The 13,574-nt window shown below is 28.1% G+C and overlaps 1 protein-coding gene across 2 annotated transcripts; it reads right to left on the minus strand.

The window, feature by feature from the left end:
• Positions 1-3,108: 3,108 nt before the first annotated feature.
• LOC129285104 (G-type lectin S-receptor-like serine/threonine-protein kinase B120) lies at positions 3,109-7,036 on the minus strand. 2 transcript variants are annotated; one of them, XM_054920660.1, is made up of 7 exons: positions 5,518-7,036; positions 4,984-5,091; positions 4,612-4,847; positions 4,317-4,527; positions 3,962-4,199; positions 3,712-3,859; positions 3,109-3,608 (listed from the first exon to the last, which is right to left on the minus strand). In XM_054920660.1, exons 1-7 carry the CDS (start codon positions 6,830-6,832, stop codon positions 3,300-3,302), a joined length of 2,565 nt encoding a protein of 854 aa, XP_054776635.1. In that variant the 5' UTR covers positions 6,833-7,036; the 3' UTR covers positions 3,109-3,299. The 2 variants fall into 2 exon arrangements, with proteins under 2 accessions (XP_054776635.1, XP_054776634.1); XM_054920659.1 differs by having other exon boundaries at positions 3,962-4,527.
• Between the last annotated feature and the right edge of the window lie 6,538 nt (positions 7,037-13,574).

A 13,574-nucleotide genomic window follows, 5' to 3' on the forward strand; every position in this document is an offset into this window, starting at 1 on the left:
TGTTAATCTCTAAAGATTAAAATTAATAATGAATAATTATTTTTTTAAAATAATTTTTTTTGGAGTTTATAGAAAATTTGGTTTGAAACTTTTGAAAACAACTTAAAAAAAATTATTTAACACAATGTTTGCATTTTATTAAATTTTTTATAAAAATTCTATATGTATAAAAATTATTTATAAAACAACTTAATTATATAAATTTTGAGTTATGAAAATTTTGCATTTATAAATTTATATCATCTTTCAAGAAAAATATAAAATTGTTTAATTTTATTTTTTTAAAAAATTCAAGGATTTTAACTTTCAAGGACTAAAAAATCTAATGAATCAAACTATAAAAGCTCAATTAAAATTAAATAAACTCTAAAAATCAAATTCAAAATTTAAAGAAACTGTAAATACTTGCAATTATATTTTTTTGACCATTAAATTAGGGTGGCTTTTAGCTCCTCCACATGGTTTCTCTTGGGTAAGTCTCTCTCCCCTTTCCAGCAAACCCAACAATAAAATCATGTGGTTCCAATTAAAAAAAGGATGATAATGAAATATAATGGAATGATGGTTGGGAGAGGTGTCATATTTAATATCAGACTGTATCTCAAATAAAATTATTTCTAATAAAAATACTAATAAGTAATAAAAAATATTGGGTATATGATATTTATATTGTTGGAATGAAGTAGGTCAAAAAAAATATTGGTGGAATAAAATTTATTTGTTATCTTTAATTAAATAAAGACAAAAACGCTAGGACCAAAGTACCGTCCAAAAAAACAACCCCCCACCCACTTGTCCTTTGCACCTCCCCTCTTTCTCAACAACCACATCTGAACTAAATTTCATCAACGGATTATATAATCAAAACAAAATTTCAAAATCCAAATCAAATTCCATCCACAAAATTGTTTGAGGGTCAAATATGGTTGATCTAATTAAGTAGCTTGATCTTCAATTTTTATTTATATTTTTTAATGAATTTTGGTTTGGATTTGGATTTTAAAATTTTGATTCAATTGTTTTAATAATAATCTCTTTTAATAAAATGGATGAATATATTAACATGAATGTTAAAGTATAGCAATCAAACAGTTTAACATCTGTGACTGGAAAGCAGTAAGAAGGAAAAGATCTTAATAAGCTATGGATGTCAAAAATTAACATTGATCTGCAAGATCTAAGTAGGAAGCTTTTGAAGTATTTTTTCCCGTGACAAATCAAATTGAAGTTTGATTTTGCTATCACATGACCAAAAGGTCCCAAAGAAGAGTTCACGAACACTTTAGTGAGAAATTGGCACTATATTCAGAGTGGATTTTCTCCATTTCAGCACATACATTTCAAAGCTAGTAATTCAGGCAGGTCGAGCTGTTGAGCTTATTCGGATCAAATTTAAAGGATATTAGCTTTTGAAAAAAATTTATATAGTCAAGTACAACCCTAATTTTTTTCAGACGAATTCTGGCTAACTTGTCAAACTTAATCTAAATTATTAACTCTACATACATATAGAACTAGTAATTATGACACCCCCAACTTATTTTGATTGGGCCCAATATAGACCAGCTTATTTCGATCAGACTTAAAATATCATACTTTTTTAAAAAAGCCTTATATTGTCAAGCCCCGTCCTAACTTTTTTTAGGTAGATTCAAGCTAGCTCGTCAATCTTGACTGACTCTAATGAATTTCATTCTAATCCAAATGTATTTAGATTGATCACATTGTTTGTAGAGAATAATCACTTTCATGAGTCTAGTAATTTCTATGGGATTAGGATTTACACAAAATATATGAGATAAACCGAAAGGACTATCAGTAGGAAAGCAATCCTTATTCCCATTTCAAGCGCCCTTTGAATTTCAAACAAACAGGCTGTTAACGTGGTTTTTAATTTTCTTTTAGGCTTTTTTTTTTTGGGGTCAAATTTTCTTATGCACCTAATGTATTTTGAGAAAATATTTAATAAATAATGGAACTATATTTAATCAATTCATGATGACTCATGAGTGGTGAGGACTCTTGTCTTTTAAGCAAATGATTAGGAATTTTCCTTGCAACTCTTGTGGAAAGAGTAATTTTGGTTGGGGGAAAAATATAACAATTTTTAATTCGTTTAGTTTCCAAAGATTCATTAGTTTTTACCAATTGTTGTGAGTTTTATTTAGTTTAATCAAATTTTTAGCCTCGAATTAATCAATTTTTCATTCATATAAAAAGGATTTTAATTTTTTATTATCAATTTTTTTTACTTATTTTTTTGCCTGTCGAATTTTAGCTTTGATGGTATCAAAATTACGACCAATTCACCATAGTTTGGTCTTATGCCATCCAAGTTAGTTTGAATTTCCAAATTATACTTCTGCCCACTACTTGGAGAAGTTCCCTCAATTTGTCTCAATTCTAATTTCTAATCACTTTATTAATCTAGCTGTTGAGATTAATCATTTTTTTATACCTTTATAGTCCAAAGAAAATGAAAAAGAAATAAATATCGCATGCCTAGTTTATGAAGAGAAGACAACAAAATTTAAGAATCAATAGCTAATTTATGAAGAAGAGTATACATTATAATTATAATTGCGACGAGGGATGAGAATTTCAAATTAAGAGGATCCAAATTTGACATGACACTCATAGGAGCAAGAATTCCATAGTTCTGTTGCTGCCGATGTGAAAATTTTATTAACAAGTACTCTATATGTCTCAAATTATAAGATAACTTGAGATAAGATTATGCATACTAATAAAATTCAATAACAACACTTTATAAACTTATTTTTTTAAAACAACAATATAAACTTTTAAAAATACTTTTCATTTAATATAACCTGAAATTTACATTCTTAATCATTGCACTACAATCATATCCATTTTGTTTCCACTTGACGAGGGTGATATTAAAAAAATATTATTAATAAATCCTTATTTTTGTTAAATGGTCTAATATTTTGGGACCATAAAATATTTTTAAATTGTCTTATAATTTGGCACGAAGGGAATAGTTTGTAAGTATTTTCATAAGTATTCTTAGACTCCAAAGTTCTTCCTTGATTTTTTACACACGCGCTATGTATAGCATAATGTATAAAAAAAATGAACCAGCACTTCATTTTCATAAAATTCTTAAATAGTGCAAAAAATGGATAAAGATAAACAAAAGACTCAAAAGCACAGTCTGAACAGAAAACTATATATCTATGTACCTTGCATTTATTTGCAGAGAAAAAGTGGAAAAGCAAACAAAACTGATACAAAAGACTTGGGAAGTGAAAACCAATGCAGTTAATTAATTAGGTCTATCTTCCAACCACCATTGTAACCGTAAGTTCATTCAAGGAAACATCAAGACCTTCCACGTAAAAATCAGTGTCTTCTGATCTTCTTCTCATGGAAGTAAGCAAAGGTTGTCTTGGCAAAGGAAGATTGGTTGTTTCACTCTCAAGCATCAACACCACAGAAGACATGGTTGGTCTATGAGCTGCTGAATCCTGCACACACAACATCCCTATGTGTATGCATCTCAAAACCTTGTTCTTTGTACATGAATCTTGAATCGAAGGATCGACAAGCTCCATCGCTCTTTGTTCGTTCCAGAGATGCCATGCCTGCATACATCCCATCACAAAGCATGTACTTCAGACTTGCACTTGAAGAAACATGCCAGCAACTTCAAAAGTTTGTAAATAGTTTTGAATAAGAATTACTCACATATCCTATGAGACTTGAGTCATCTGAATGACGAAAGCTAGTGTTCTTGCGACCGCTTATAATCTCAAGTAATAACACGCCAAAACTATAGACATCAGATTTAACTGAGAATAGACCTTCCATTGCATACTCAGGGGACATATAGCCACTACAAGTGTATGGTTTTATATTGAGGTTAGTCTAGTTCTATTCTAAGTGAGAAATTATTAGAGAAAGGTATGGTTTGAAGAGAAAATTAAAGTGTGCTTACTATGTGCCAACCACTCTAGTGGTATTTGCCTCACTTTGACCTCCTCCAAATATCCTTGCTAGCCCAAAGTCTGAAATTTTTGGGATCATATCTTCATCCAAAAGAATGTTGCTTGCTTTTAAATCTCGGTGAATGATTCGAAGCCTTGAATCTCGATGCAAATAAAGCAACCCTCTTGCAATCCCTTCAATGATTTCAAAGCGTTTTTTCCAGTCTAATTGTAGTTGTTTGACAGGATCTACACCAGAAAGTATAAAATAACTTAAAAGTACAATCCATATATCATGAAATGGTCCAATAATTCTAAAAATGCAGAAAAAATATAAAAGACTGGGCAAAGTAGAGAGAAACAAACCAAATAAAAAGCAATCCAAGCTTTTGTTTGGCATATATTCATATACCAACAACTTCTCATCTCCTTGAATGGAGCATCCTAATAGTCTAACAAGGTTTCTGTGTTGTAGTTTGGCAATTAGCATCATCTCATTCTTGAACTCCTCTAGACCTTGCCCAGATTTTCTTGAAAGCCTCTTGACAGCAATTTGCTCCTCCCCACGAAGCTTTCCCTATTAAAATGAATGAAGAAAACTTGATCAGATTTTATTTAACCTTACGTTCTGAAAAGGAAGCTCAACAGAAAGCCTTTTTACCTTGTAGACTGGACCAAAACCTCCTTGCCCAAGCCTGTTTTCCTCTGAGAAATTGTCTGTGGCTATTGCAATACAATCAAAATTGAACAATGGCAATTCTGGTCCACTTAGTTCATGACCTTCCAAACTCAGTTCAGCTGATCCTGAAAATTCTGCTGAAACTTGTCTACTCCTGCTTCTTGTAGTATCAAAAACCGGAATATCACTCATCTTACAGCATGAAGCTGCAGCAACAGCTGGCAGAAACAGAAAGAAAGAAGGAGAAACATACATGAGTAGAATAGCAAGAGAAGCATATATAGAAATATATATATATATATATAAATTATTCCATCAAGGAGGAAAAAATAATCTGGGAAATGAATGTTTTACCTTTTCTTCCCTTGAACCTCCACACCAGCCAGAGAGAGATTCCAAGGCAGATTAACCCCAATACAATAACAAATACTACCACTATCTTCATCTTTTTCTTCCCATCACCTGTGTTTGCAGATAAACAATTCAGATACAACATTCACAACCTGGCTATCAAAGAAACTAGCAAGTTTTTATCTGAGATTCTTGACATTAAAAAGTGGTATCCTCTTTTTCATCTACTTCTTGTTGACAATAAAATTAACAGAAGAGAAATCATTGGATCTATTGACTGTTGAGATGGTGAAATTTCTTCAAGATCAATTCAATCATGAGAACAAATCTTAAAATATTTTTACCACACTAAGACAAATTTAAACTTACATTATCTGCAACAGAAATGCCTGAGCTATTCTCCTAGATTGAAAACTTTGAAGAAGATTGACTGATATAGTTACTTTTTCCAAACAAAACTTGATTGATCATAAGGAGAAATACCTATCCCATCAAGAAAAAAGTTCTGAATCACACTATAGGATTATTTTACCTTACCTAAATCAGAATGAGCAAGGCGAATATAGAGTGTATTTCCTCCTCCATTTTCGAAGTGCTTAATATCAAGTAGCTCTCCATGCCAAATCAGGCATCCAATTCCATTAACATAAGCATATGCAGTACAATTTGTATCCTGCAAGCAATAACTCTCACAATCTCCCTTGTTCTGAGGATTGACCAAGCTCGCGGAATCCGGCAACTTCCTGCATTGCAGCTGCAAGAAACCATCTTCTTCGACATCCACTTCTGTTGCATTATTGCTGTTATTGTTCCTCTCAGCCATCAATGGTGTCATCCTCTTACACCCACCAGACCAATTACTTCTAGTCCACTGATCCACTTCCTTCGGCTCGAACCCTCTTATGCAAGCACATGTCATTGGAGAAAGCAAGCTGCATTCTGCAAAACTCCCACACTTGTTATAAATCTCACATTTGTTATATGGCTCTTCCTGTGTTTTGATCCAATTTTTCTCGCCCTCGTTCCACTTAAACTGTCTCTCAAGCCCATCCCAACCTATCTGAAACCTCACCTTGTCAGCGATGTTCAGTGGGGTATAAGTTAAATGCCTTCCTCCATTTGCATCAGTGTTGAGTTTGAATCCATAGAGATAATTTCCTGTCATGTTGGAAACTCCTGTGAATATTCTTCCGTCCCAATACCCACTTCTCCACCTCCTTTTATCTCCTTCCCAAATCACTATCTGGGTCGATGCTCGTGGGTCAATTCCCATTGAGAAATTTCCTCGAGCAGGATCTGTGCTTGATTTCCATGACACAAAAGATCGAATCTCACCCTTTGAAGGATTCACTGGTATAGTCATATTAGGAAGAAACGTGTCAGTTGGATGATCAAAGCTTTTCCATATTTCTTTTGCATCATCCGTGGAGGAAAGAACAAGGTTTCCATCATCTCGAAGAACAGCTTCTGTGTGATTATTGGGGTTCGATACATCGCTCGACCACACTTGATTCTTATCCCCATCGAAGATTACTAAATTGCCATCATTTCCAATTTTGATAACCCCTACTCTGCCATTGATGGGCTTGTCCCTGTTCGCAACCCATACGATTTCTGGTTTGGGAATTCTGTAGTACCAAATTCCAACGTATCTCAAGGAGCTGTTGTTACCTTTACTGAAGAATCCAAGTTCGAAATTGAGTCCGTCTGAGAGTAAAGTGTCAGGGTCTGGTCCGTCTCTAATCAAGTTGCCTGGTGTGATGGAACTCGCTGCCTGTGAGGACAAAGGAGGGAAACAGAGAATGAAGAAGAGTGGGAAAAGAAGAACTATAGTTGTGTGTGTAAAAATCATGTCTCTGGTTGTTGTTCTGAAAATGGGTGCGACGAAAACAGAGTGATAATCGACGAAGAAGAAGTAGAAGTGGAAGAAGAAGTTTCAATTAAGTGAGGCGCTGAAAACGAAAGAGAGAGAAGACAATGCTCCAGTGATTCTTCTCCATGGCACAGACACGCTTTTAGGTGCGAATTTTGGGAGAAAATGAAGACGTGAATCCAGTTGGTCAATGACGCCAAATGAGATCGAGGGGCAAGTTGAAATTCAAAAGCAATGTTCATGAAAAGGCGTGAACCAATTACCATTTTTATTAGTCGCCCAGTTTTAACTATATGTGATTTTCAATGTACACTAATAAAAAAATTTAATTAAAAATAAATAAAAATATATTTTTATCACTGAAATATTATTCGAGAAATACCCATTACCCTACGCTATTTATTAAAGTAATTTTATTTTTAAAATAATTAAAAAATATTTATACTATTTTTATTAAATTCTTTAACGATAACTTTAAAATTCCAGTTATTATTTATAACCATCAACGTTGAAATCTGGCTAAAAAAATCAACATTGAAAATTTGATAAAAAGAAAAAAAATATTCTATTTTAACTATTTTAAAATCAAAATTATTCCAACTAATGATTAAGGTGCTGGACACTTTTTTTAAAATATTTTAGGAACAAAAATGTATATTTATCCAATAAAAATAAACAAGGGAAAATGATAGAAAAGTACCATAAAATGAATTAATAATTTTAAAGTCCCAGGGCACTTCTTTGTTATTACATCTTTTTGCGAAATGACTTTTATAGCCCCCACCACGGTGAAACTGAAGAGCCACATGCACGCCTCCAGCCTCCAACAATGGCCTCGACAAAGATTATACTTTTGAACCCAAAATTTTAAAAAAAATTAGAATACAATTTTTTTTTGCATTTTTTTAATTTAAATCTTATAATTATTTTTTTTACCCAAATCATTTGGTATTTAAATTTTTAAAAAATTATTATATTTTAAAAGTCACGACTACCCGTTAGTAAAAAAATTTTAAATAAGCTAGAAAATACTAAAAATAAATTACCAAAGTCATAAAATTTAATATTTATAAATAATTTTATTTTTAACTCAAATTCATAAAATCTTGTGTATTTTTATATATCATTGGTTAATCTATTGTAATCATTAGCACAATCAAAGTTGTAATTTTCTGAACTGAAACAGTCATTAAGATTTCGGTCTTAAACTTGGGAACCAAACACAATTTTTAATTGGACACGTGTCATATGAATGTTTTTAAAAACAATAAAAAATTATTTAAAAATTGCAAATAGAAGTCAATCTAAATATAAATATAAATTCATAATAAACCAATGATATATAAAAAATGGATTGCATTTCATGAGTGGTCTAAATTCATTCAACGAGTATTCAATTATAACTATTAAATTTTATCAATATTTAAAAATTATCAAACTATATTAGTCTTCAAAAATTAAAAATAATCATTATGATTAGTAAAAAAATTAATAAAAGTTTGAGATTTGATAATTTCTAAGTATTATGACAAAATCTCTATATCTTATTTATGAATTTGAGAGTAAATATCGAAATTATTTTTAAAAATTAAATGTTGTGACTTTAACAATTTATTTTTTAAACATTTTTTCTTATTTAAAAATATTTTTATTACCTAATATAGTAACTTTTAGAATATAATAATTGTATAAAAATTTAAAACCAAATAATTTGGTTTTAAAAATAATTATCATATTTAAAATAAAAAATAGTATTTCAAAAAAAAATTTAAAAATCTGGGTTCGAAGTATAATTTTTGCCAATAATGTTGTTGGAGCGCTTGATCTCCCGTTGCATAAATTCCCGCGCAAGTTAAAGCGTGATGTGATTCTTCAATTTCATTGTGCAGAGGGCTATGACAGTCATTTCGCAGAAAAACATGATGACAAAGAAGTCCATTGGACTTTAAAATAATTACGTCATCTTATTTTGTCTACTTGGGAGGGATTTTTGTGTTATTCTCCCAGTTAATAATTTTATTTAAAAAATTAATAAGTTTTAAATTTAATTTTTGTTTGGTAGACGTACTACTTTAATCACCTACTTTTTCTTACTAACGTTTAGTATAAATGAGGGAGAATTTTGTTAAAATCTCTTAAATGTGACATAATTTCAATTAAATTTTAAAAATTTTACTGTAGGTTTGAAGCACTAAAATGAAGTAAATTTTTTATTTGAATGACAAAAATACCCTTAAATTATAATTAGCATTACTGATATAACAAATTAACTTACATTTTTTTATAAGTAATATTAACAAAATAACAGTCAAGTTACATATTTTACAAGGAATATTAATATTAATAAAATAAATGTTAACTTTTAGTATTCTTGTAATATTACTAGTAAAAATTGTAACTTGACTTGTTATTAATAATGTCACTTGTAAAAATTATAATTTAACTTATTATTATAGCAATATTACTTATAAAAATTATAACTTGCCTTGTTACTTTACTAATATTACTTATAAAAATAATAACTTGAGTTGTTATTTCAATTATATTACTTGTAAAAATCATAACTTAACTTGTTATTATAGTAATGATATTTGTAAAAACCATAATTTGACTTATTAGTCTGATAATATTACTTGTAAAATTATAACTTGATTTGTTATGTTAGTAATGTTAATATAATTGAAGGGTATTTTAGTCATTCGAGCTAAAGAATTTATTTAAGTTTAGTGCTCCAAGCAATTTTTTGAAACCCAATTGAAATTATGTTATGACCAAGAAACGTTAGTGAAATTCTCCCTATAAATAAAATAAAAATTTTGCAATAAAAAATTAATTGCATGATTATAAATAAAAACAAAAAATATTATTTTTATATCTTAAAAATGAGATACGAACGGAGGATTTCTCTATTAAACAGAATAATAATTAATGTTTGTATTACATAGATTATGAGTTTATGACTAAACATTGACCCTAGTGGCTCCCACCTGAAAAAAAACCATAGCTTATTTGAAATTGATTTCCTTTTTAATTTTTAAATAATAAAATGAAAGCGCTAGCTTGGAAGAGATTTGAAATAGATTTCCAAATCGGGAAAATTCACATCACAAAATTTGAATATGTCAGTTACTTGTTCAAATTAAATGGTAAGGACAGAGAGGTTGAGGGTGAGTAAAATTCAAATATTTAAACCTTTCTAATGTATTACTCCCTCCATTTTTATTTATACAAGAAAAAAATTATAACACATAATTTAAGAAAATCAATTAATTATATTAATTGTATTTGTAAATAAAAGAATTAGACTGTAATACCTTTCATTAATTGTGTAATCAAGTTTTCATTAATTTTCTCTTATAACTATAAATAATAAAATTATAAGAGACAATTTAAAAAATTTGCAATAAATATTTATTAAAAAATGTGAGTTTAATTATATAAAAAACAAGAAGTGATTTTTCTTATAAATAGAAATGGAGGAGGAATATATACTAAAATATTTAAATGTTCATTATCATAGTATATAATTAAAAATCCTAAAAGTCACAATTAAAATTTTCAAAAGATAACATGTAAATTCTAAAAAAAAATCTGGTTGATATCTGGTTGTAGTTTATTTTTCTTTAGGTGATGAGGGCACTTTGATCTTTTTATTTTAACGTAATTAAATATAAAAAGTAAATTTCATCCCTTTATTTATAAAAAAATTAAAATTAATAAGCATCCTAAACCCTAAACTATTTTTAGAAATAGTATTATGAACCCTAAGCTCTTGAAATATGCAAAAACTCTCCTAAACTTTTAAATTTGAGTGCTTGGAACACCGCCATCGAGTTGGAGAAATGTCATTTATTTTTAAAAGTCAAAATAAGTGTTACATTAATAGACGATTAATATTCATTTTCTCTAACTTAATGGTGCAAGGTTTTAGATGCCTAGAATTTAGATGTTGATAGAAGATTTTACATATTTTAATAGTTTAGAGTTTCAGATACTATTCACATAATAGTTTAAAATGTAGGATATTCATTAATTCAAAAATTCACAGTAATTGATATTTCATTTCTTACCGTTCTTACGTAGTTATTTGATTGATTATGTCAAATTCAAACATTATTGGGTACAATTGAAATAACTCTTCTAACATTTATACAAACTCAAAACATCATACTCGTTAAAGAGTTATGGCCCTTTCTAGTAGGCTCCATGCCTGTCGGTCATTCCTTGTATTTTATTCCATTTTATTTTCATCTTTTCATGCAAACCTAAGGGCTTTAAGTTTGAATTATTTTCATTTAAATATTTTTTTGTATTTATGATTTTGACATTTTCAACGTATACATTTTGATATTGTTTTTATCTCAATATCTTATCAGATTTTATATTTCTTGTAATATATATATATATATATATATTAAAAAATTAAATATTTTAATTGTAGATCATAATAAATTAAAAAATGCACACGGATTTTATATTTTATAATTACAACTAGATGAATATTTTTGACCCGGAAGATGAAGAGTTTGAGTCACACAAAAACTAAGAATTGTAATATGCAATATATAATAAATGGTATTTTCTAGAGGCTAATCAAATTTTTGTGTGTGTGGCAGTAATGGTACAACTAGAATGATCATTAAAGTGGATGACCATAGGTCAAAATTAAAACACGTGAGATGAATAATGATTAATTATTAATTAATTACATAATTAAGTAATGAAATGGTGGCAATTGTTTTACTTTTTTTTCAATGTTTTTAAAATCAGATTGGATATTGAATCGGAAAGGTTAACAGTTTACAATTCACATGTTTCAATTGAGTTGGACCTTGATATAATAATTAAATTAAAATATACATATATATATATATATAATAATAATCTAAATATAAAAATAAATGTGAAATTACTATTTAACTTAAAATAAAATTAAATATTTTAAGTTTATCATGACTCAACAAGTTACATGATACAGTACTACATCAAATGATTAAAAAAATTGATCATTTTAAAAAATTTGATAAATTTTTTTTTGAACAATTCAGTTTTGAAAATCGAGTCCAGTTTTCTTCTTAATCTTGATTTTCAATCTGATGGTCGGCCAAAACAACTCAACCCAGTTCAATTTTCAAAATAATTTTTATATATTGATTGAGTTGAAATCCGGTTCGAACAACGATTGGACTGATGGTCTGATCCAATCATATTTTTTAATCACTGTTTTTGTTTAGTGGAAAATATGTTATTAAAGGATTAGGACCTGATTAAGTAGCATGAGGGACCCATTAGTCATGGAATCCAACTTTGCCAAAATTCATATTAATTATTCTGCGCCCGCTAAAAAGAGGAAGTGCTCATTACATGTTAATTCTACTAATGTCGTTCTATTCTAAATTTAGGAAAATTTCTAAAAATATTATTTGTCCAAAATATAAAATAATACTCCTTCCGTCTTCCATCTCATTATATAAGAAATTTTTTAAAATGTTTTTTATCTCTAAATATAAAAAATTATTATCATATTTTTTTAATGAATGGATCATTATATTAAATTGGAAAAAAATAAATACTCTATTAATTTATTTTAAAAAAAGAGATTTATTTTTTATTTATAATAATTAAGGTAAAATTATAATATTTCCTTCCTTTTAATTAAATAATTAATTTTTATTAGTTTGCGTCATTCGATTAAAAACATTTTATACATAAAGATGGAGGGAATTTGTTTATCTCAAATTATAAGATACTTTTAGATAAAATCTTACATATCAATAAATCTTATTAAATACACTTAAAAACCTTATCTTTTAAAAATAAAAACAAAATTTTTTTAAAATACCCTTCATTTAATATATTGAAAGGAGAAGAAATGAAAAGTAATTATAGAGAGGGAAAGGGTAATATTAGAATAAACTTATTTAATAAAATCTTAATTTTTTGAAAATATTTTATATTTTGGAGGCTGAATTCCCCTAAAAGTATTTTATAATTTGAGATAGATGAGGTATTAAAAATTTTCTTCTCATTTCACCATTATACTTGCTTTCTAAGGATTCATTAGTACTTAAGGTGTGATTGTGCAATTTTCAAAAAAAAAAAAAAACAAAGAAAGAACAGAACTCAATTTTCAAATTGACACCATTAATTAATATATAGGTTTTTACATCTATATAATTCATTTTATAGGACTAAATCAAGAAAATAGATTAACATTTGATATATTTTGTATTAGCTAATTTATAATATTTTTATCGATATACTGTTATATATTAATGATAAACTTTTTTTATAAATTTTTAAATTTTAATAATAAATCCATTATATATTAATCATAAACTATTTATATATTAATGTGAACTAATTATACTCTTAAATTTTTTAAAAATTTGGTCCATAATTTTGGGCACAAAATTTTTTCAACCAGCAAGCTAATTTATCCTTTATATTAATAATGAGGATCATAATGGTTCGAAAAAATAATAATGAGGATCAACAGAATGAATGAGAAAGGGATGTTTAAAAGAATTTAATTTAATTTTTGACATTAATGCAATAAATTAAATAAGGATAGAAATGGGGTACAATTACAATTACCTTTTTCTTAAAAGATTATAAGAAGTTTTCCCATCTTTATTAAAAGAAATTTTCTTATAGTCTTTAATATAATTAATTTTGTTCGAAATATTACTGTTTTTTATTTGTTTTGCTTTAATATTTT

Source organism: Prosopis cineraria, unplaced genomic scaffold (assembly GCF_029017545.1).
Source record: "Prosopis cineraria cultivar Desert tree isolate PC_DT_omini unplaced genomic scaffold, ASM2901754v1 PC11, whole genome shotgun sequence".
Lineage (NCBI taxonomy): Eukaryota > Viridiplantae > Streptophyta > Magnoliopsida > Fabales > Fabaceae > Prosopis > Prosopis cineraria.